Consider the following 25,250-nt stretch of genomic DNA (forward strand, 5'->3'; position numbering starts at 1 on the left):
GATATATTCCCAAATTAAATTTAAATCTTTTATCTGTATCTCAAATATCTGATTATGGATGTAATATTTCCTTTTCTTCTCATGGTTGTTGAGTTCAGGATCGCCAGTCAGGAAAGCTGATTGGGGAAGGCCATAGAGGACTCTATTACATGGATTTTTTGGAAATGCTGAAGAATGCCTGTTGTTATAACATTTAGAAAGTTGAGTTGGAACTGTGGCATAAAAGACTTGGTCATCCACGTATAGCCAAAATCCAACATTTTCCAAATCTAGGCAAAATTTTGTAACTCTGAATAATTTGATTGTAAAGATTGTATTCTTGGCAAAATGAAAAGATTATCATTTCAGAACAAAACTTTTATCTCTTCAAGACCACTTGAATTGGTACACTTGGATGTTTGGGGTCCTGCACCAGTAATTTCTAAAGGAGGACTTGCTTATTACGTTATTTTTGTCGATGATTTTTCCCGACATACGTGGATTTACTTTCTTAAACATAAGTCTGAAGTATTTTCATACTTTCAAACATTTCATAATATGGCTAAAAACAAGTTTCAAAATGATATTACTATTTTTCGCACAGATTCAGGGGGAAAATTTTTATCCACAGATTTTAAAAATTATCTTAATTTACATGGCATCACACATCAAAGGTCATGTCCATATACACCTCAACCAAATGGGCTGCCAGAACGTAAACATCGCCATATTATGGAAACCACTAAGACTTTATTAATAGCAAATCAAGTCCCGAAAGATTTCTGGGCAGAAGCTGCCTTAACTGCCAACTATCTGATTAATAGGATGCCATACTTTTTTTTGCAAAATATAACTGTCATTGAAAAACTTATGAACGTTTATCCAGATTACTCTAGACTGAGAATATTTGGATGCAAGTGTTTCATATTTACCGACAAAAATGATAAACTTTCTCCTCGTGCGATTCCCTGTGCCTTTTTAGGGTATGCTGAAAATAAAAAAGGTTATAGGTGTTTTGACCTCAAAAATAATAGATTATATGTGTCTAGAAATGTTTCCTTTCTCGAAAAGGAGAGCTTCTTTGATTTTGAAAAACAAAAAAAAGTCACTTAGTACTCTTTTTTGTTAGATCTGACATCAAAATCTGATAAATATGATATTGACTATAACTTTGATAATGATCAACGAATTATTGATCTTGATCATAATGTTGACAATGAAGAAGTTCATAGAGACACTAGTATACAGTATTCCACGCGACGAGAGCCTAATCTTCCATGTGCACTTGAAAGATATTCTGACATTCCAACTAGACGGTCATCCCGAGTCTTGAGGCCTCCAAGAAAGTTTGTATCATACGAGTCCTTCTCACCTACGTATAGGGCAATCATTGCATTAATTCACTCATATGAAGAACCATCTACATATCTTCAAGCAAAAAATGATGTCAAATGGATAGAAGTCATGAAAGCTGAATTAGATACACTCGAAAAGGCTTCTACATGGAATATTCAAGATCTTCCTCCAGGCAAGAAAACTATAGGATGTCGTTGGGTTTATAAAATTAAAACCAAGAGTGATGACACTCTTGAAAGATATAAAGCCCGATTAGTAGCCAAAGGGTATGCCCAAGAATATGGCATTGATTATGAAGAAACCTTTGCCCCTGTGGCTTGTATGACAACAGTCAGAACTTTAATTGCCTTAGCCTCCGTCAAGAAATGGTCCATCTTCCAAATGGATGTCAAAAATGCATTTCTAAATGAAAAGCTAGTTGAAGAAGTATACATGGAACTCGCTCCAGGTCTCAATATTTCTAAGGGTAAAGTCCTTCACTTAGAAAAAGCCCTCTATGGACTTAAACAAGTACCAAAAGCTTGGTATGATAGGTTTAGTCGTGTTATGATTGATATTGGGTTTCAATTTTGTTTAACTGACACTGTTTTGTTTATTAAGAATTCTGATAAAGGAATCATTATGATTCTTCTCTATGTGGATGATATGATCTTCACCGGAAGTGATAAACCGGGAGTTAAAACTATCAAAACACTTCTTAAATCTCACTTTGAAATGATTGATTTAGGCTTATTGAGATATTTTTTAGGCATTGAAGTTACCTATTCCCCTAGAGGATACTTATTGTCCCAAACTAAATTTGCTTTTAACATTGTTTCCAGGTCTGGTATTACTGATGACAAGAAAGTATACTCCAGAAGTTGTCAATGTTAAAATGAAGATTGATGATGGAGAACTTCTTGTAGATCCTACCCTTTATAGACAGCTTGTCGGGGCACTTTCCTATCTATCCATTACCAGACCAGACATAGCACATGTTGTTTACACAGCAAGTCAATTTCAGCACGCTCTCACCTCTGTTCATATGGGAGCAGTCATGCGTATTATCAGATACATCCAGTTCTCTCTTTCACGGAGACTTTTCTTGTCTTCCTCCTCCTCCCTTGATTTAATTGCATATACTGATGCTGATTGGGGAGGTGATCCCAATAACAGACACTCAACCACTGATTTTTTGTGTCTTCTTAGGTGAATCATTAATCTCGTGGAGGTGCAAAAAGCAGCAGAAGGTCTCTCTATCAACCACCGAAGCTGAATACAGAGCCATGACAACCATGACCATGGAAGTAGTTTGGCTCCGACGTATGCTTGCTGGCATGAGAGCTGAAGCAACAAAAGCTTCACAAATGTGTTGTGACAACAAAAGTGCGATCTATATTGCAAGTAACAGAACATTCCACGAACGCACCAAACACATCAAAATGGATTGTCACTACGTCAGAGAGGAATATCTACATGGGACAATTGATCTGTCATATGTTACTTAAGAATATCAGTTAGCAGATTTCTTTAAAAAGCCTTTCGCTGCTCCTCGTTTTCACTTCCTCTTAGACAAACTTTTGCTCATTGTACCGTAAGTTTCAGGGGGGTGTTAAAATGTAAAACATATAGATATAATAACAATATAAATATTATTATTATATCTATATTTTTCTGTAATTTTATTTTATTTTTGTGTATTTTTTTGTATTTTTTAGTGTCTAGTTCTAATAGAACTAGGCTAACCTTATCTATTAAGTTCCACTTGGAACTTAACTAGAAAGGTAACTGTTGGAATGGTCCAACGGTTACATTTCTAACCGTTGGACCATTCCAATGGCTACAAGGAGAACTCTCCTCTTCTTCGCTTTTTCAAACTTGTATATATAGGGGTGCTGAAAAAGGATCCGACCCGGATCCATACATATCCATACTTTTGTATTGTAACACACCTAGACTGTCGGGTCTGGATACACCAGACCCAGATCCATATTTCAGTGTTGTAACATTATAAAGGCACTGTTTAGGTCACGATTTCAAGATAGAAATCGTGACAGCCAAAGTTTTTGCTTCCTTCATCTCTCTCTTTTCTCTATACAGGTGAAAAACTTACATGGTATCAGAGCGTAGATTCGTCTAAGGCTGAAAAGGATTCCGGCAAGAGTGACGTTCTATTAAATCGAGGTCTTTCGTTCCTCTCTCAAGTTCGAAAAATCAAGGTTTTTCGTTTCCCTCTCCCTTTTCTTCTGTTCCTCTCCATTTCCTCCCCTCTTTTCTCATTCGTCCCCTCTTTCTGAAATCTCCTGTGTACCCACACCTCACTTGGGTTTCATTTCTTTGTGAAATCGTGATCCATGTGAACCCTATTCACGTGGGTTTCATATTTGGTGAATTTGCGATTCACGTGCACCCTATTTACGTGAACACAGACTGTGGGTGACTGTATTTCACGTGAATTGATTCACTTGAAACACCGAATCTTTCCTTAATTTTTTTCTTGACCTTCCTTTACCCAATCTCCTCTAAGTCTGTCTTTGCATATTCAAATATTTTTTATGATTCTTTATTGCTATGCTGTGAAACTTAATTCTTGATTATCCATTTCTATTCTTGTCAAAAAAAAAGGGGATATATTTAACGTGTGAAGGCATTCTTCATCACGTTAATCTCAGTTTCTGGATTGTATAGAAAAGGTTCAGAAACTGAGTTCCCTGAATCTGACAACCTGTGATTCTCTATCCTTTAAAAAAAAAAAGGAAAGCGGGCTGAACTTTTTGTGAACACTCTGGTTGACATTCTCATTGATTTCCATTCTCAAATGGACCCTTATCTCTCTCAATCAAATCTTTCTTCAAGTTTTCTCAACTAACTCGTTTCTGAAAAGTTGAATACCTCAAATTTCTTGATTTGGAAGAGACAAATTATTCCTTTTATAAGGAGTCAAGGTCTCTTAGGTCACCTGGATGGAACCACTCTCGTTTCACCATAATTTGTCCCGAGAGAAGAGAAAGATGATCAAGGGGCGAGTTCGATCGTGTATGTCAAAAATGTAGAATTTCTCAATTGGGAAAGGAAAGATCAATCAGTTGTTGCATACATCACCTCAACCCTGTCTCAAGAAGTTCTAGTTGCCATTCCCGACAATTGTACAACGCTACAACTCTGGGAGCGACTGGTTCAGACCTATGTCACATGGGTGCGGGTGCGGGTGCGACACAGGTGCGGCGCAATTTAAAAAATTTTGGACACGGGGACTCGGCTATATATATATATATTTAAAATATATATATATATATATAATAATAATAATATATCCTGTGTGCATATATGTAGATATTGTCCTCTAAAGTTTGGCACCAGCATGAGTGTTTTTATAAACTTTGCAAATTGTACTTTTGCCCTTGCAGAAAAGGGGGTCCGGGAGCGCCCTCTGAATTTTTTTTTTCTGGGGCTTATGTTTGAGACTCATGCTATATATATATTTTAAAAAAATATATAAAAAGATCATTTTTTTTTGTTTTTTACCCTAAAAAGGGACAATTTTTGGACTCAGTCAATGTTGATCGAGTCTAAAAAAGGACGGACTCGGCCTCGACTCGTTGACCGAGTCCGACTCAGTGTTGACCGAGTCTGATCCGTGTCCGAAGCCGCACCCGTGTCGAGGCGTGTCGACTCGGTTGCGACACCTCCCTAGTCGAGTCCGTGTGACATAGGTTCAGACGTATTTGCAGGTTTCTCAAGTAAGGATGGTTTTCCTAAAAAGGGAATTTCAGTTGTTAAGAAAATATTCCATGACCATCATGGAATATTTGAACAAGATAAAGACTATCACAGATCAGCTTGCAGTTATAAGATGTGCCGTAAGCGACAATGACATGGTGTAACAAACTCTGAGTGGATTGGGATCTGACTACAATATGATAGTCACTTCACTATTGTGCCTTCCTGCTCTTCCTTCATTCGATGCGTTACGAGCGAAATTGATTCAGTATGAAATGACTCTGAAGGGATTCTATGAAGAAACTCACATTTACACAAATTCTTAAGAAGTTTTTGCCACAGGAGTGACTTATGGTAGAGGACGATGACGAGGAGGATAAGGGCGAAGTGGACATGGAGGGCGTGGTCTGCTCCCCACTCCAAATATGTCTGCTCATACGCAGGGATCAAGATCCATCCCCACTTGCTTCTTTTGTAACAAAAAGGGGCATGTCAAGGCGAATTGTTGGCATAATCCAGAGAATAAAGGAAAGGGTCCACAGACAGAAACAAAAAGAAAGTTCACAAATACCAGAGATAGTGGAGAAATCAAAGATCTGCTAATATCTGCCTTGTCAGAGTTGAAATTGAAGCAGAGTGATGAAGGCACTTGGTTTGTCGACTCAGGAGCAACGACTCATGGGACATGTGATGCAGGTAAGATTTCTAATCCTATTCCTTATTTTGGAAAAAGTAAGATTGTCACTGGAGATGGATCCCACCATCCTGTTTCTCATGTTGGAAAAACTGTCATTCCCATGTCACATTCCACTCTTACTCTTTCTGACGTTCTTCATGCTCCTGACATTAAGAAAAACATTGTCTCTGTCTCCAAGCTTATTGATGATAATAATGCTTCAGTTGAATTTACTCCCTTCTCTGTGCAGGTCAATGACCTACGCACGAGGGAAACATTCGCTGAAGGAAAAAGACGAGGCAATATGTATGTCTTTGAAGAAGCTCCATGTCATGCTATCCGCCCTGCTCATCTGAATTCGAAGCCTTCGTTAGAGTCGTGTTCATCCTCTTCTGCCAGTGTTTTTAGTATCTCTGAATGTAATAAGCCATTCTTATGGCATAGTCGGTTAGGACATTGTGGGAGTCATTTTATTGAGAAACTTGTCTCTAATAATCTCATTCCAAAAGAAAGTCTCAATGGGAATGAGAGCAGTCATAAGTGTTCTAGTAGTCTTTCATGTAAGAGTCATGTATTGCCTTTCCATTCCATTAATAAGAGAGCTTCAAAACCTTTTGAGATTATTTGTTCTGATGTATGGGGACCCGCCCCAATTGTCTCTTGATCTGGGAGCAGATACTATCTATTCTTTGTTGATAGTTATTCTCGATACACTTGGATATATTTCATAAAGAATAAGTCGGAAGTCTTCTCTTTGTTTCAAAATTTTCTTTCCTTGGTCAAAAATCAATTTTCTGAGTCCATTCAATTTTTTCAATGTGATGGAGGTGGGGAATTCTCATCCCGTGATTTTGTTTCTTTTCTTCGAAATAATAGAATAGGAAGAAGGGTGTCCTGCCCCCACACTCCTCAACAGAATGGGATTGCTGAACAAAAACATAGACATAACGTTGAAAGTGCCATGAGTATGCTTCATGACAGTAATCTTCCTATCAACCTATGGACAGAAGCCTTTCATTCTACCGTGCATGTGATAAATAGACTGCCCATGGTTGTTCTGGAAAATAAGTCTCCTTATCACTGTCTTTTTGGAGCTCATCCTAGTTATCATGATTTGCGTGTCCTTGATTGTGTTTGCTATGTGCATATTGATCAGTCTCTGAGAAACAAGTTTCAGGACAAAGCCCAAAAATGTAGGTTTGTAGGATATGCAGATGACTACAAAGGATATAGGTGTTATGATGCCACCAACAAACGTATCAGAATCTCAAGAAATGTTGTCTTTGATGAACAAAATTTTGATGATGGAGCTGATGCAACGAATATGCCAACTGAAGTTTACTATCCTTGGTTGAGTTCAGAACTTTTTGCTGACTCCAATGAAGCATGCTCCTCAGATTGCGTGCAGCAAGAAGAAGAGAGTTTTAAAGACACTGGAATGTCGGGATCACAGAATGCAGAAGAAGTACCGGGCAGATACAAAGGCATTGTCTATTCTAGACAGAGACCGACAACATCAAGCCATTCAGATCATGTCTCAGTCGGCAATCCGACACCTTCTCATACTCTTGAGGTCAGAAAATCAAACCGCATACGACATCCCATTGACAGGTGGGTTAGCTATAACAACTTCTCATTAGATCTTCAACTCTTCTTAACTGCTCTCAATAAGGAAGATGAGCCCATCATGTACTACCAGGCAGCCACTTCTACCAAGTGGGTAGAAGCCATGAATGATGAAATGCAAGCCTTGCATGAATGTAGAACCTGAGAAGTTGTTTTCAGACCACCTGACAAAAATATTGTCGGATGTAAATGGGTCTACAAAATAAAGTACAAGCCAGATGGAACCATTGAACGATACAAGGCAAGACTTGTGGCAAAATGATTCACTCAAGAAGCAGGGCAAGACTATGATGAGACCTTCAGTCCGGTTGTAAGAATGGGAACAATTCGAATTATTATTTCCCTGGCTGTTGAACATGGATGGAAGTTGAGTCAGCTTGATGTGAAAAATGCATTCTTGCATGAGGACTTAAATGAAGAAGTATACATGGAGCAACCCCCTGGGTATCAAGAACAAAATTGTAAAACTCATGTGTGCAGGTTAAAAAGAGCTATCTATGGTCTGAAGCAAGCATCTCGCTCATGGTTTGATAGCTTCTCGCTAGAGATTCAGAAACATGGATTTTCACGTTCCATGCTGGACCACTCATTATTTATTTTTAGAAGTCAGACTGTGAGCACTCTGTTATTAATTTATGTCGATGATATTGTCATCACCGGAAACTCTGCGACCCACGTCCAAGAAGTAAAAGACTTACTAGGTCAGAGGTTCAAAATGAAAGATCTTGAAATTCTACGTTATTTCCTTGGTGTAGAAGTTGATAACTAGGCTCATGGCTTGACACTCACTCAGCACAAGTACACCGTAGACGTTCTCAGCAAGGCAGGCATGCAAGACTGCAAAGCTCTGGGAACTCCGAGTGTGCTTCATCAAAAACTTAGCGCTCAGGATGAAGATTTGTGTGATGATCCCACCAGGTATCGAAGCATAATAGGAATGTTACAATACCTCACATTCACCAGGCCTGATATTGTTTATTCAGTCAATCAAGTGTCTCAATTTATGCATGCGCCACGTACTGGACTGGAAGCGGTCAAGAGGATACTTAGATATCTCAAAGGGACCATTGGAGATGGATTGATATATTCACCACAGTCATATGGCAAAGATGAGCACAGACTCACTGTATATTGTGATGCAGACTGTGCAGGAGATCCTGATGAACGAAGATTTACATCAGGATATTGCGTTTTCATTGAAAAAAATTTAGTCTCTTGGAGCAGTAGAAAACAAAAGGCCATCGCTAGATCAAACACTGAGGCTGAGTATAGATCTATGGCTGCTGCTACTGCCGAAGCCACATGGATCAGGCATCTACTAACTGAAGTAGGAGAAAAGATCTCCCACACTACCTTGCTATGTGACAACCAAAGTGCTATCAACATGTCATTCAATCCAGTATATCACAGTCGTGCTAAGCACATTCAGATTGACCAACATTTTGTGAGACAGAAGGTTGAAGAAAGAGATTGAGCCTGAGTTCGTCAATACTGAAAGACAAGTTGCAGATCTATTTACCAAAGGGTTAACAAAGGATCGTTTTTGGATGCTTAAAGGCAAGTTGTTCAAGGTCCAAAACCATGATCAACTTGAGGGGGGGTGAAAAAGGATCCGACCCGGATCCATACATATCCATACTTCTGTATTATAACACTCCTAGACTGTCGGGTCTGGATACACCAGACCCGGATCCATATCTCAGTGTTGTAACATTATAAAAGCACTGTTTAGGTCATGATTTCAAGATAGAAATCGTGACAGGCAAAGTTTTTGCTTCTTTCTTCGTCTCTCTCTTTTCTCTATACATGTGAAAAACTTACAGGTGCAGCCTTTCTTGTAATATTATTCCAATGCTTCTTAAGCATTATGTTCTCCAGCTTCAATAAAGAATATATTTTATTCTTTTTGTTTTCTTTTATACCTTTTAAGGGTTATGCTTAAGTGTCCTTTTAAGACACTCTTTCTTACGGATCTTAGTTCGTGTTTGGAAGATCCTCATTTCATTTCAACGTGTACATACACAAGTCCAACTAAGGGACAATACAAGAATTCAAAGGCACTACACAAGCACTAAGTGTATTCAAGACATCAAAGAATTAAAGAGAGGAACATAAAAATATTCATCTTATTGAGCATGAATGCTTAAGAGAAACGTTACATAACATGGGGACAAGAGGTCCCTTATATACACAAAGGAAGAGCCAAAAGGGAGCTCCCATAAAATCGTTGGGGTGCTTCCAACGACTCTTAAGAGCAAAAGACCTTAATATCCTTGGTCTTTGGGATAAAGACAATAAAAAATAAAAATAAAGAAAAAAAGGAAAATTTGTCCCTAGAGGACAAAACCTATTACATAAGAAAAAGACAAAAATACCCATGAAGGGTATTTACCTATTACAGTGATAAATATATATATAATGTATATATACATTATAATATTATATACATACATCTTAACGCCTATCATGAGCCTGGGGTGTTTTTCGCAAATTTGACCCTGCAGATGTGTTTGGCATAGTCGATTTGCTAGAAAATAACACTTTGATCGAGTTTTTTCAGTGAGAAAATGTGATTTTTTAAGCTTGAATATTTATAAAAATTGTAGACTGTCGATTTTCAAACCTTATAAAAACCTACCCATGTATTTGAATTGGACGACCCAAGAGTCTGTTCCTATTAAGTCAAGTATGTAGAACACATCTGTGTGGTCAGATTTGCGATAAACATTGAAAAAAAAAACTTTAGAAGCCCGGTAGGCTGGCGGTAGGCACAAATCAGAGTAGGCAGCTATACCCCCCTACGATATATATACTAGTACAAAACTCGTGCAAATGCACGGAAGGTATATTAATTTTCAGGAATTTGCACTAAGTTCACATGTGAGACCACCGAATATTATATAGCCTACAAATAATTTTTTTATTGATAAAGTGACCATTTCAAAGGGTAGTCATTGATGTTAGTTACTTCTATGCATAAAATTGTGAAACTATAATAGACATTATTAACAAAATGTTTAAATGAACTGAAATTGATTAAATAGATTTCTATAGTGGTTCTAGATATTTGTTTTAAGCGTACAAAGGATGGAAACAATGGTAATTAGGGCTGTTGATAGGCTATACCTACATCAGAACCAGGTGGATCCAAACTCAAATATGTCTTTAGGATATTGGTACCAAGTCTAGATCCAAACATGGCCAACACTGAAGATATTAATTTTCTAAAATCTTTACATCAAAAACTGCAAGAATTCAAGTGAAGACCCAAATATGGTATGAAATTTTATAAGCCTTACCGGATTGATATACTTATCACCGTAAAATTCTATATCATTGACACCATTGCGTAATTTTTTGCAAGAAAGACAACCACAACTAACCTATGAGACGTGACAAGGGTTATGAAAGCACAAAGATGCAATACCTACATGGTAAAACCTCACATCCCCACAATCGAATGTCAAACACTATTCAAAGATGCAATGTGCAAACTACAAACATGCAATCGTAGACCTATAAAAACATGTATATATACACATGAAATGTTCTTATTGACAAAGACACTACATAATATCTTGTCATTGAAGTCATGTAGGTCTTATGTGTACCACACTTGGTCCTATTGCAAGGTATCCTGCACCCAAAAAACGCATTTTCATGGTGGCAGTGGGTCCAATCCAGAGTTACCGGAAGCTTCTTAGATAGGTGGGAAGCTCGCTTCCCGGAAACTCGCTTCGGAAGCACGATACTCCTCGCTTTCGAAACTTGATGAGAACCTCGATTCTCCCACGCTTCTCCTATGCTTTCCACATGCTTCATTTATTCTTATTATACGTTCTGTTACTCAACTTTTCATGCTTTTTATGTGTTTTCTCTGACTCTTCTCACTCACTTCCATGTGCTTTCGCTAAATTGGTACTTGGTAGTTATCATTTTTAGATTTTGTTAAAAAATTAATTCTTACACTAAAAAATCATGAAATTTAATATTAGTCACTTTTATTTTAGTTTTTATTTGTGTTTTATTTTGATTCTCATTCAATTCTTATATTTCTTTTTTTTTCTCGCTTCCCGCTTCCTATATATTTTAAAATGCATCGCTTCTCGCTTCCGCTTCCTGTATCGTTTCCCGCTTTCGCTTCCTAGTCTGGCAACCTTGGTCCAATCTCCATCAGTATGATGACTAGAAAGAATATCGTTTAACATGAGAATAAAAACTATCTTAATCTCAAACCACAACTGCACATGAGAGGAGGATACAAGACATTAAACCTCTCAAAGAGGAGGTTAGATGGTTCTGCATAAGCATGATAATATTGCTGAGAACGGGTAGCAATCGGAGTTGTTTGGGTGCACCCAAATGTCAAAAAATGTAGGGATACTGCATTCTTTTTTTCTGCAATGTGCCCAGGTATGTTTATCTAGCCAACTGTAGAAGTCGCAGAAATAAGAGGAAGAAAATAAGAACAAAATAAAGAAAAAAGGAAAGACATAATACAGAATTCTAACAAGGTTACTGAAACGAAAATAAGAAAACAATTTTGTACAAAAAGGAAAATAGTAGGAGCCTACTTCAGAATTCAATATCTTTCTTAAACCTTCAAGAAAGCAAGAGAACAGTAAAAAAATTATTCATGTTGAGAACGACGACGACAATGGCTATAAAATGCCGATATTGTATTGCATTAATATACAAATCTTACTGTCATCGCAACAACATTTTGATCCGTATGCATTTCTATTGTCGACCTGAACAAACAAGTGAATGGACAAACAAATATAAACTAAACAATTCTGTTGCATTTAACTTCCAAAAATTGAGAAAATAAATCTGAATAAATCTTATTAAACCAAATCATGAACTTACCACATATTTTCACCCATACAGGCCCTCTGTTTGGCAACCGAAAACTAGGTGGCTATTGAGGGAAACCAAAAGTATAGAGGTCAGGAATCAGGAAAGCTTATTTTGCCTTGTGGGCCGATTTAGGGAGGTTTCTAAGAGCTATATTGAAATGCTCTAGATTCAAAGGGTCAAAGTATTGATGATAAATGCATTGTCCTTTAATAAGTCTTATGGAGGTTTCTAGAGAGATATTGAGAGTCTCACTATTCAAAGGGATAGAAGTAGTGATGATAAATACATGGAGAATTGAGAGGATTAGTATTCGAAGAGTCTAAAAGGATTTTATGTAATGCTGATCCTTATAATTAGGTAGTGTGTGTAGAGTGAGTAAATGAGAAAGAAGAGAGAGGGACAATGGACAGAGAACAAAGAAGCATTGGGAAGAGGGGTTGCTTATGGAGAGAGAGAGAGACAGATGTGCACAGTTATGTGAATAAATGTGAGAGAAAAACAGAAAAGGGTTAATGTGGGTTAACTGGATAAGTAAATAATAGAAAGAAGAGAGTAGTGCATTGGAAAAAGAAAGAGGCTAGGTGTGAAGTGCCTATTGGCTAAGAAGAGAGGCTTCAGTCACTTGAAGTGAGGGATCTTCCAAACTATTCGTACCTTTTTTTTATATGTATATATATATAGAGAGAGAGTAGTGTAGTGAGAGCAAATGTCCACCAAAGTATCCAAATGGACAAACACAAACAACCACTATGAGCCAAAGGCCACTAAAAGCACACGAGCTCACAAAATATACAAATAATATTTTATTTAACTTCACAAAATGTATGCAAGATGCATATTTACAATGGGGATTAGACTAGTTCTAACTTCTAATGGCTAGATCATCTAGCCATTAGACCTAGTCTAATGGCTAGTCAATTGTAGTTAACTACAACAATAAAAAAGAATTAAATAAAGATAATATATATGCATATGTATATACATATATATATATATATATTTATATATACATACTTGAATATGTATACATATAGATAAATACATATATATATATAGTATATATACAATGTGTACATTTTAACACTCCCTTCAAACTTACGGTATAATGACCGAAAGTTTGCTAAGAAGGGAATACTTAGTTACTTCCTTAGATTTTTCATAATTAAAGGAATTTTTATTTTCTAAAAAGGACACATTTCTTGAAACATACAACTTTTCATTTCTAGGGTCATAACATCTATAACCTTTTTTGTTATCATCATATCCAAAGAAAGCACATGGAATAGCCCTACAAGAAAACTTATCATTTTTGTTGGTTAAAACAAAACACTTGCATCCAAAGACTCTTAATATGAAATAATAAAAAGTTTTTCGATAGGAGAGATATTTTGTAATGATGAAGATGACATTCTGTTTATAAGATACACAACGATTAATGCGACTTCAGCCCAAAAGACTTTAGGTACATGGTTTGCAAATGTGTTGATGTTTTCTTCCAGTCAAACCATTTTGATGTGGTGTGTGAGGGCAAGATCTTTAATGTTTAATGCCATGTAAATTAAAATATCTTTAAATTTTTTAGACAAACTCTCCCCCTGAATGAGTGTGAAAGATAGAAATGTTATTATTAAACCTATTTTTAACTAAGTTATGAAAAATTTGAAAATGTAAGAAAACTTTGGACTTATGTATAAGGAAGTAAATCCAAATATACCTAAAAAATCATCCAAAAATATCACATAATATGTATATTCACCTTTTGATATGATTGGTGCTAGACCCTAAACATCTGAATGGACTAACAAGTGGTCTTTCATAGAAGGGTAATTTATTCATTTTGTCAAGAATACAATCATTACAAGTAAAATTGTCAATATTACAAAATATTTTCAAACTTGAAAACTATGAAATTTTGGATACATTTGGATGCCCTAGTCTTTTGTGACATAAATCTAAATCTAACTTTTTGGACATTACAATAATACATATTTTTGGGTATTTCCAAAAAGTCCATGTAGTAGAGGCCTCCTTCTCTATGGCCTTCTCCAATCAGCTTCCCTGACTGGCGATTCTGCCTCCAACAACCATTTGATAAGAAGACATTATATCCATGATCCAATATTTGAGAGACAGAAGATTTAGATTTACTTTAAAAAATATATCTAATTTTTAAAATTGAAGTTTTTAAGATTTCTTTCAAAATTTTCTATTCCTTTGATTTCAAGTGACGGACCATTGGCAATGAAAACATTAGACATGCTTGAATTAATACGGCATTCTGATAGGATATCAAGGTTTGGAGTCATATGAAACGAAATATCGAAGTCAAGGAGCCAAGGAGACTTACCGGGATCGGAATAGGATGCGACTACAACTCCGGTTTAGGAAAGATGATTCTCTAAGAAGAGGTTGAAGTACCTCCACCAATTGGGATAAGGACGTACTTTATAAGGATGCATCTTGAGGGTTGCTCATGTCCTTAGTCTCTTGAGGTGGATCAATTGTAGCCACCTTTTTTTCCTCTCTTTTTTTTAATGGCAATAGTGACAAATGACTTTCCTTTTGTCATACTCATTGCCTTGTCTCCCAAAGTGAAGTGGTTTGTATGTGCAAGCATAGGTTCCCAACCTAGATATGACCAAGACAGATTCATCATCATTCTTGAGGGTGTGTCTCTTCGACCCATTTTCCTCCATACTTAGTTCCTCATCGTATCAACAATAGAGAGAACCTTTTCTGTATAGAGAAGAGTCGACTTTATGGCCTAAAACTCGGGTTGCAACCCATTTATGAATTAGTAAAAATGCTCATCTTTGAGTGAATACATATTTTTCAAAGCAATCCCAAGCATCATTGGCATGCTCAAACTTCGCAAGGCTAGAACATGTTTTAATATCTATCATCCCATTCTTCACTCCAACTTTTTTTCATAATTGGTTATGACCTTAGTCTTCTCATCTCCTTGAAGCGCTATATTCTTCCCGTTCTCAACTTTTGTGAGAAGAAGTTTAGGTTCTGAATCGGATTCATCTACTAATTTGTACAAGCTCTTGCCCTAAATATGGTGTTTCGTGATAGAAGACCACATTACATAGTTAGTGTCATTGAGCTTGACTGGCACAACGGTGACACTCTCCTTGTCCTCCATGAATGATTACATAAAAAAATAAAGAGAGAGAGAAAGAGGAGGAGCACGCCCACTTGAACCACCACGAACAATTGAGGAGCAAACCATCAGCACACAAGAGAGAGAGAAGTTGATATGGAGGAGCACGAATACTTGAGGAGCAATCCACGAGCACACGAACAAAGGGATTGCCAATCTTCAAAGACCAAGAGCACTATGACTCTAATACCATGTAAAGAGAGTAGAGCCACCAAATGAGAGAAAATGTCCACCAAAGTATCCAAATGGACAAACACAAGCAACCACTATGGGCACACTCACAAACAAGGTTGCAAGTATTGTATCGTTACCTGTATTGGTCGGGCCCAAATTAAGACCATATTGTATCATAAAATATCATAAATTCTTAATAAAAAAATTTCAAAAAATCTAAAAAAATAAAGAAAAATCAGAAAAATCAGAAAAATCAGAAAAATCAGAAAAATAGCAATTTTTTTAAAAAAAATCACATGAAACAATGATGAATTGCACAAAATACAACCATAAAATCACATATGAAGCATTTATGTCTATATGAGCTGCATAAGACATTGTCAAACATCAAGTAATATAGAATCATAGATAATATTACATTCATATCTCAATAGAACAGTGAAAAATATTAAATAGCTTGCAATTAAGAACATGCCACAAGACTCATACTTTCATATTACATAAACAAAAACAAAAACAAAATAACCAAGTTTATGAACAATTAAGTGTTAAATAACAATGTTTTTTTAAAACATATTATATAAAACTTCAATAATCATAATCATTTTCATCATCATTATCTTTCTTTTCTTCTTCTCCTTCTTCGACATCCACCTCGTCCCCAAGATATATGGGGTCTTTATCGTCTACCACCTGTGTTCCTTCCACGTTTATCCATTGAATGCTATCTTTATTAAAAAAAGTTTTTGCTTCTTCAACCCATGCATCCAATTCATCAAAATGTTTCAAATTGATGGGATCAAATTGCTCTTTGTGCCTCCTTAAGGATAACTTTTTTTTTTGCCTAAAAAGATGAAATGAAAAAATTAAAATTAGTTGGGTTTTGAATAAGGTTGCCAGACTCGGAAGCGAAGCAGTAAACGATACGAGAAGCAGAAGCGAGAAACTATGCATTTTAAAATATATAGGAAGCCGGAAAAGAGGAATAAAAAAACAATATAAGAATTGAATGTGAATTGAAATGGAACACAAATAAAAACTAAAATAAATGTGATTATTCTTAAATTTTATGATTTTTTAGTGTAAATTAATTTTTTAACAAAATCTAAAAATGACGACTGCCAATTTAGAGAAAGCACATGGAAGTGAGTGATAAGCGTTAGAGAAAACACATAAAAAACATGAAAAGTAAAGTGAAAAAACATATAAGAAGAATATATGAAGTGTTTGGAAAGCATAAGAGAAGCGTGAGAGAATCGAGATTCTTATCAAGTTTCGAAAGCGAGGAGTACCGCACTTCCGAAGCGAGTTTCCGAGAATCGGGCTTCCCACCTATCTAAGAAACTTTCGGTAACTATGGTTTTAAATGATATAAAAAATACTTTAAATAAACACATGAAAATGATAAATAAACTTTATAATTTTGTATACCTTTACCTCAATCGTAAGTTGTAACGAACGTTTATTGTGCTTCAATCTATTTCTTCTTTTTGTATAGATTTGCTCAAAGACACTTCAATTTCTTTCACATCAACTTGCACTACACGTTTGGCTAAGAATGTGAACGGCAAAAGATTTCAAATTTGAAACATCACTTTCAAACTTGGCCAACCACTACTCGTTGCACTTGATTTTTAATTGGTTTTCACTCATTATTTGAGTGCTCCATTGCTATACCGGATTCTCTGATGCCATCTTCCCCAAAAAAAACTCAATAAGAATCCAATAATAGGGATTTTTTTACCCTAACCCAGTTCTTTGAGTAGAAAAATGATGGAAATGCACTCTTACTTGAGGGAGTCACAAAAACCCACTCTCTAGTGCATGGATCGGCCCCCAAATCGCTCTCACGGCTCTTAGGGTGTGGGTTTTTCTCTAATGGCCTCTACCCAAATAAGGGAGTCTGCCCTCAAAAGTTATTTAAAACCCAAAAGTTAAAAGTAAGTTTTAGGCCCTTTTAAAGTGCGTTAATACTATATCATACAATACGCCCTGTATCGTATGATACGGGGGTGTATCGTACGATACACCCGATACGGGTATGAGACACTCATATCGCGATACGAGTGTGTATCAATACGAGAACCTCAATAGTATTGCACTGTATCGTACGATACAGTACGATACTTCCAACATTACTCACAAAGGCCATAAAGAGAGCTCACATAAAGAGAGCTCACATATAAAAATAATATTTTATTTAACTTCACAAAATGTATGCAAGATGCATACTTACAATATTTAGACACACAAGAGAGGGCAAGTCTAGGCATTAGAAAAAAATAAAATAAAATAAAGATAATATAGACATATTTATATATATACATGAATATGTATACATATAGATAAATATATATAGTATATATACAATGTGTACATTTTAACAAGTGGTAACTGTCTACCACTTTTCTAGCATATCGCCAGCCTACCAGTCTTTTGAATGGGGTTTTCAGCGTTTTCCTTAAATCTGACTATACATATGTGTTCTACATGCTTAATTTTATTGGAATTGACTCTTGGATTGCCTGATTCTGATATGCTGATAGGTTTTTATAGGATTTAAAAATCAATGGTTTAAGATTTACATAAATATTTAAGGCTTAAAATATCATGTTTTTTTATCAAAAAACATGATCCAAGTGTGGTTTTCTAGCAAGTCAATCATGCTGAACACATCTGCAGGGTCAGATTTACGAAAAACAACCCGAAAACACTATTTGTGCATGGTAGGCAGCTACCACTTTTCTTTTATATATATTGTCACCTATATCATTAAGGTATTCTCTGAGAGATTTTCAAAAGTTGGAAAATCTTGGGGAAATCTATAAAATTATAAAAAAATATAAATAATAACCAAAAAGATAAGAAAATAATAAGTTTTGCATTATTTTTATTCCAAAAATAATAAGAAACAAGTTTTAAAGGTTTTAAAATTATAAAAGAAACAAAAGAATAGAAAATACAAACTTAAAATATAAAAAAATTTGTTTTTTGCCAAAAAATATCATGATATTATCGCGATATTGTCTTCTGGCAAAATTTTGAAAATATCGTGAGCTATTTTTTGTGATATTTTCAAAATATCACCGATATTGGTGACAGTGATTTTTTATATATATATATATATATATATATATAGGTGCCTACCACGAGCGAACATGGGTTTTTGCGGTGTATTTCACAAATCTGACTCTGTAGAAGTGTTTGGCATGGTCAATTTGTTAGGAAGCGACACTTGGATCATGTTTTATACGTTAAAAAAAATGTGATTTTTTAAGCCTTGAATATTTATGAAAATTTTAAACTGTTGATTTTCAAACCTTATAAAAACCTACCCACGTTTCAAAATTGGACGATCCAAGAGTCGATTCCTATAAAATCAAGCATGTAGAACACATATGGACATCAGATTTGAGAAAAACATGAAAAAAAATTCCTTCAAAAGCCCTGTATGATGGCAGTAGGCACGGATCAGAGTCGGCAGCTACACCTGACTATATTGAGAGAGAGAGGTTTTGGTCTGATTTTATCTGTTTTTTCCTATTCTGGTATGAATTAGACCTCTGTTTTTCTAACCAATTTGAATATATAATATTTTTAATTCTAATTTGTTCCTGATTCAATCAGAATAGGTCAACTACAAATGTATTACTTTCTAATGAATGTACAAATTTCCTGCCCATAATCTCATGTTCTAAAAAATTGCGCTTTCCATAACATTTAATCAAGTTTTGGAAGTGCCTAGCTTCTTTCTGTGAAGTTATTCTTGGAGAAGCAAGATGTCGAACATATATTGAATCTCTCAGTAACCGTGGACTTGGTGCTACAAGAATTTCTAGATGTTCGGCCACAAAATAGTTGTGCGGAAATTGTAGGATGCCAATTTATGCCCTTGAATATATTAGTGATCCGTAAGCACTAAGCAATAAGGAACATGTAGCTTAGAACTGTGGGTAAGGTTTAATTTTTCATTTTCTCGTGTAAAGATGAAATCTGTCACATTGACAACAAAGAAATGAAGTTATACAGGGACACCGAATCTCATTATCCCAATAATTTTTTTTATTTGTCTAGAATATTAACGATGCTGAACCTCAACCTTTTCGTTTGTTTCTGTTTCCTATCACATGTGAAAAATTCTTAGGCAATTGTGGATTGTATCTTTATCCTAATGAGTTTTAGCAAGAATGATTTTTGACCTTTTCTTTCTTTCTTTCTAAGTCTGGACCTCACATTATCTGGAATTATTAGTTTATAAGTTTAATGGTGCTTGTTTTTATAATAGTGATACACTGACTCCAGAAAACATGCAAAAGTATTGTCAAACTGAATATGTGGTTTGGCGGTGTATGTGCGATCTTGGGGACACCGAGTGAATTTTTAAAATTTTGAGGTGACTTTTGAAAAAATTACACTGCAAATCTACAGCTCATTTGTTTTCTTTTCAACAAAATTACACTGCAATTTCTTTTAAAAATTTTGATGTAGCATAAAATTTCTCAAACCAACTTTTTTCTTTTACTTTATAGGCAATATTATTATATAGTGGTTCTAGGTATTATGTGGGTATATCATGTCATATTACTGCTGTATTTTTGTAGGCAATTATTCAATATTTTATGCATTTTGGTCTTTGTTCTTCCAAACAGCTTTAGATATATACTATGTTGATTCATGCTTTACTTAATTCTGTAAATAATACTCTTATTTGATTTATTTTTTCTTTTGCATGTTTCATCATACAACTTTCAGCATATGTGCGCCGCACACACACACTTTCTAGCTTTTTTACTACAAGGACTATTGCTATTAGAATATTGAGTAGTGCTACTGGAATATGGTGAAATTTGTGAATCTGTTTTCAGCAAATGAAATAAATGTACCTTTTCCATGAGAACTTTAGGTAATTGTTGTTCAAATTTCCTGTCTTTTTCAGTTAACTAAATTAACACAAAATAATTAGGAGGGGGAAAAAGAAGAAGACTGTCTCCCCTTATTGGTGTCTGTTTTATGTTATGCAGATGGTGGATGTAGCTGTGTCCTTGGCAAAAGTTGCTGATGTTGATAGGAATATCGGAAGCGAAAGTTTGGCTGTCGATGGATTTCATGAGGCAATAAAATGTTTGGAGCGTTTGACAATAAATCCAGGCGAAATTGGCTTAGAGAAACGGGTATGGGCAATTTGTTTTCATAAGGGATTTTGCATGCATATGTTGCTGACTATTGTGTGGTTGCTCATGCAGCGCCTTTCAGTGCTCCAGTTCCTCCATGGTCAGCTTGGAGTTGCTGAAAACCAGAAGTCCGAGTCTGCTTCATCAGAGTGAAATATATCTGAGTTAGACTCGAGATAGTTGCTTTGTTGCTTAAATATCAAAGGGTACCCTGTATCTGTAAATAGGTGGGTCTGTTCCCTTCATGTGTCTTTCATTGGTCATCTAATGCTCTAAAATTGATAGGAAACTGTTCAAAATCTTGAAATATCTGGAGGAGATGCCCTTCTATGCATAATAACAAGCCATAAACAGTCTTTTGAGAGCTTCATGTGAAGCAGGAACTTTGTTGAACTTCTTGAAATATCTGGAGACGCCCTTCTAATGCATAATAGCATGCCATATATGTTAAATAAACACTCTTTTGAGAGCTTCATGTGAAGCAGGAACTTTGTTGAAAATCTTGAAATATCTGGAAGATGCCCTTCTAATGCATAATAACATGCCATATTTGTTAAATAAACTCTTTTGAGAGCTTCATGTGAAGCAGGAACTTTGTTTTTCCTCAAAATTTTCATATTTGACTCGACTGTGGCATCTTATTAAGAAATTCTGAGCAAAAGTATTCCTTCAAACGTGCTCACCATGCTTTTTGGGGGAAACAACTTTTACATTATTCATGGAATTGGCTAACACCGAGGCCTTCTAAGGTCCACTCTATGTTGATAATATGTCAATTATTGAATATTTTACGTAAGCTGGGGGGCAACCCTCGTGGGATTCGAACCCTAGACCCCTTGCTCATGATGGTGCGACATTCCTTAGTCATGATAGCACAACTTCAATCCCAATTATTGAATAAAGTTTGTAAGATGTTTTAAAAAATTAATAAATACCTTTATGTAGAGTCTTCGGATGACAAAATCAAATGTGACAAACTTAAAGTCTGCCCTTATCATGGATTCTTCCATGCTCAAAGCACAGCTTTGGGGATTTTCATGGATCAGATTTGTTAAGCCAAAAACCACATCTGATTATAAGCAGATTCCGTCATGGTTTTGATTTATTTTTCTTGGAGAAACTGTCCCAGGTGCAGAGACCTAGCCGCACTGGCTCAGCCTGCTGTACTTATGGTTGCTATCCTGTCGGCTTAAAACTCCGAGGGCTTATCCCTTGACCCCAGAACTTGTGTGTGTGTGTGTGTGTGTGTGTGGGTGGGGGGGGTGTGGACCCATGGGATTTGAACCTAGGCTGCCTATCAAACAGCCTATGCTCCATCCCACTACGCCAAACCCCTTGGGTCAATATGGTTTTGATTTTTTGGTATTGAATCTCATGGATATTTGAATATGATTACATGTAAAAAAATACTTTTACCACCTGAACCCTATTAACCTCGGATTTGGTATTGGTCACATCAACATATGACTCTTTTAGGAATAGAACGCAAAAGGTGGGAATGAAAATTTCAACGGTTAGGATTTGGATGGAATGTGGCCAAATACCATACTTGACTAATTGGATGTTTGCTAAATGGATTTGAATTGAGATTCAGATTCTTAGGGTGAAATGCTCATACCAGTTCCTTAAATGGATTAGCATATCCGTCAAATTCAGATATTTGTAGGATTTGGCAGCAAAAAATCAGAACCATATCTGCGTCCAATTATAGTCCGATAAGGTTTTGGCTTACTAAATGCACGAGAATCGAATTCGGTCAGATATTAAATGAAATCTGATCCATTGACATCCCTAGTTGTTTGAAACAAAGAACCTACTGCTAACCAGCAGGTTCTGCTCACGTGGTAGCGGGCAAGGGTGGAGGGTGGTTTAAATAGGCGCGGGCTGTGCCCTTACCTCATGCTGCCCCCTAGATGAAGCACCCCCAAGGCTAGGCATTTGGCCGGGACTATTGAACAAAGAGGAGAGCACTATGTCGGCATGGACAGGCTCGCTTGCGGCTTGTAGAGCATGCCTCGGTTAGGCACTGCTTGGGCAGCATTCACAAATGATTGATTGGAACCTGGGCATTGGTGGTATCGGTTTTTTCTTGTTTTTCGAAAGTTTAAAGGTGTATGTTTTTTTACTCCATTCATAGAACTGCTTGGAGGCTCACCATCCCAATAGTGTATGAGACAAATGTATGTATTTCGATTAGGGTGAAGGGAATAGAGACCTATGGGGCTTGGCTTCTAAACAATTTCATCATGGTCTTGGAATAGAATTTCAACTTCATCCAACGCCCCCTTTCGAGAGTTCAAGCCACAGTATGGACCCTAGTCTACTTCATGTGAGAGGGTTCACGCTCGGGCTTACTGCCCTTACCTTGTCATCTTGAATTGTTCTTCCTGTGGTGTATGCTCTCCCCCGATGATTCACTGAATCCCACGTCTGTGTTCGGGGGGGGGGGGGGGCGAATGAGCGCCACATATTTACGCACATGGGGCTCGTATTCCCGTGTATGTTGACATAACTTTGCATCGGACTCTGGTGTTGTTGCAAAGACTTAATCACCCTTTCTTGCTATTCTTGCCCTAAAATGACGGTTCGAGGAAATGACAAAAATATCCTCCATTCAAAAGTTGGGAAAATATGGTTCGAGAAAAGGACAAAAAAGTCCTCCATCCAGAAAGTTTGATGTTAACTATCTAAAGTGGAGACGTTCCCTATTCATTAAACTCTTGCGCCATCTGTTGTAACAGTAACTCCCATTGTCAACACAAACTTTGTCGTCGTCTCCAGTAGAGGTTTCTGCCTTGTTTTTTATCCTGTTTTACAACACATTGTCGCCTTCTCGTGCCTGCCTTGTGTTACAAAACATTCTCGTGTATTCTTTTCATTTTCGTTGTCGTTAGGCATCATGGAAGAAAGCAATGACGCACAAACATTTTGACCAGTGCCATTAAAGCGTTGTGAGTAGCTTTCCATCTCATCATGCTATCGATGTAGAAAGCATGTCGTCTTGTGTGCCATTAAGGCATTGTTTTTTTATTACAGGCAAATCTTGTCCTTACGATGGTTGGAAACTTATCGATATTTGTAAGATGCTGGGACCTGTTTACAAGAATGCTTGTTTAGGAAGGGCCTCTACCCCATCAGGTATCCTATATTCACTAAGTATATGCATTGTATCTCAAACCGCTGTATTAGTAACATACTACCGATTTGTGAGATATTGTTTTGTTAGTTAATATCGATTTGTTTGCTATTATGCTCAATTTCTTCTGTATCACTTTGTAATTTCTTGAGTAAGTTATTATGCTGAACTGTCGTATCGATTTTCAATATATTATTCGATATGTATATCGATTTGTAAGATATTATATGTTTTGTAATATGTATTTGTAAGATATTTGTACACAGACTTTAAAAATGTGTGCGTGCAGAAACACATTGTTACACACATGCGGTGGCGATTTTCGCATTCAAATCGCTGCTCTGTCAGCGATTTCTATTGAACTCGCTTCACAGCCTCGTGGATATAATGAGAGCATTATCGTCAACACACATGTATGACATGTCGTGTCTTTTATTAGCATGGTAAGTAATAACTCGATGCTCAATATAAGCAAATATCAAACCGCACTTGCTTTTATACTGTCATTCATTAAATCGTTTTTTTGACTTGCTTAACCTTATCGGTATCCGTTGTTATATGCATCCTGATTAAATCGTAGTAAACGTATGCACTTGCTAACGCAAATTGATATATTGCTTACAAAACATTCCCGTCACTTCTCTTCTTTTTCGTTGTCGTTAGGCATTATGGAAGAAAGCAATAACGCACAAACATTTCGACCAGTGCCATTAAAGCGTCGTGAGTAGCTTTCCATCTCATCATGCTATCGATGTAGAACGCATGTCATCTTGTGTGCCATTAAGGCATTGTTTTTTTATTGCAGGTAGATCTTGTCCTTACGATGGTTGGAAACTTATCGATATTTGTAAGACGCTGCGACCTGTTGACAAGAATGCTTGTTTAAAAATGCTAGGAAGGGCCTCTACCCCATCAGGTATCCTACATTCACTCAATATATGCATTGTATCTCAAACCGCTGTATTAGTAACATACTACCGATTTGTGAGATATTGTTTTGTTAGTTAATATCGATTTGTTTGCTATTATGCTCAATTTCTTTCGTATCGCTTTGTAATTTATTATGCGATATATTTATTGACTTTTTAGATATTATGGTTTTGTATTGTCGATTTGTAAGTTATTATGTTGAACTGCCATATCGATTTTCAATATATTATTCGATATGTATATCGATTTGTAAGATATTATATGTTTTGTAATATATATTTGTAAGATATTTATACACAGACTTTGAAAACGTGTGCGTGCAGAAACACATTGCGTTAGCGCATGCGGTGGCAATTTTCGCATTCAAATTGCCGCTCTGATAGCGATTTCTATTGAACTCGCTTCACAGCTTCGTGGAAATAATGAGAGCGTTATCGTCAACACACATGTACGACATGTCGTGTCTTTTATTGGCAT

The 25,250-nt window shown here is 36.3% G+C and overlaps 1 protein-coding gene across 2 annotated transcripts in view; it reads left to right on the forward strand.

Annotated features, from left to right (window-relative positions):
* Positions 1-21,154, forward strand: part of LOC149812718 (zinc ion binding protein) — a 34,523-nt gene extending 13,369 nt beyond the window's left edge. For both annotated transcript variants that reach the window (XM_089990810.1, XM_089990811.1), the window contains exons 7-8: positions 20,558-20,707; positions 20,780-21,154. In XM_089990810.1, the coding sequence (XP_089846936.1) occupies positions 20,558-20,707; positions 20,780-20,860 (231 nt within the window). In that variant the 3' untranslated portion in view covers positions 20,861-21,154. The remainder of the gene's footprint in view (positions 1-20,557; positions 20,708-20,779) is intronic.
* The last annotated feature ends 4,096 nt before the right edge of the window (positions 21,155-25,250 follow it).

Source organism: Nuphar pumila, chromosome 16 (genome assembly GCF_984573655.1).
Source record: "Nuphar pumila chromosome 16, dmNupPumi1.hap1.1, whole genome shotgun sequence".
Lineage (NCBI taxonomy): Eukaryota > Viridiplantae > Streptophyta > Magnoliopsida > Nymphaeales > Nymphaeaceae > Nuphar > Nuphar pumila.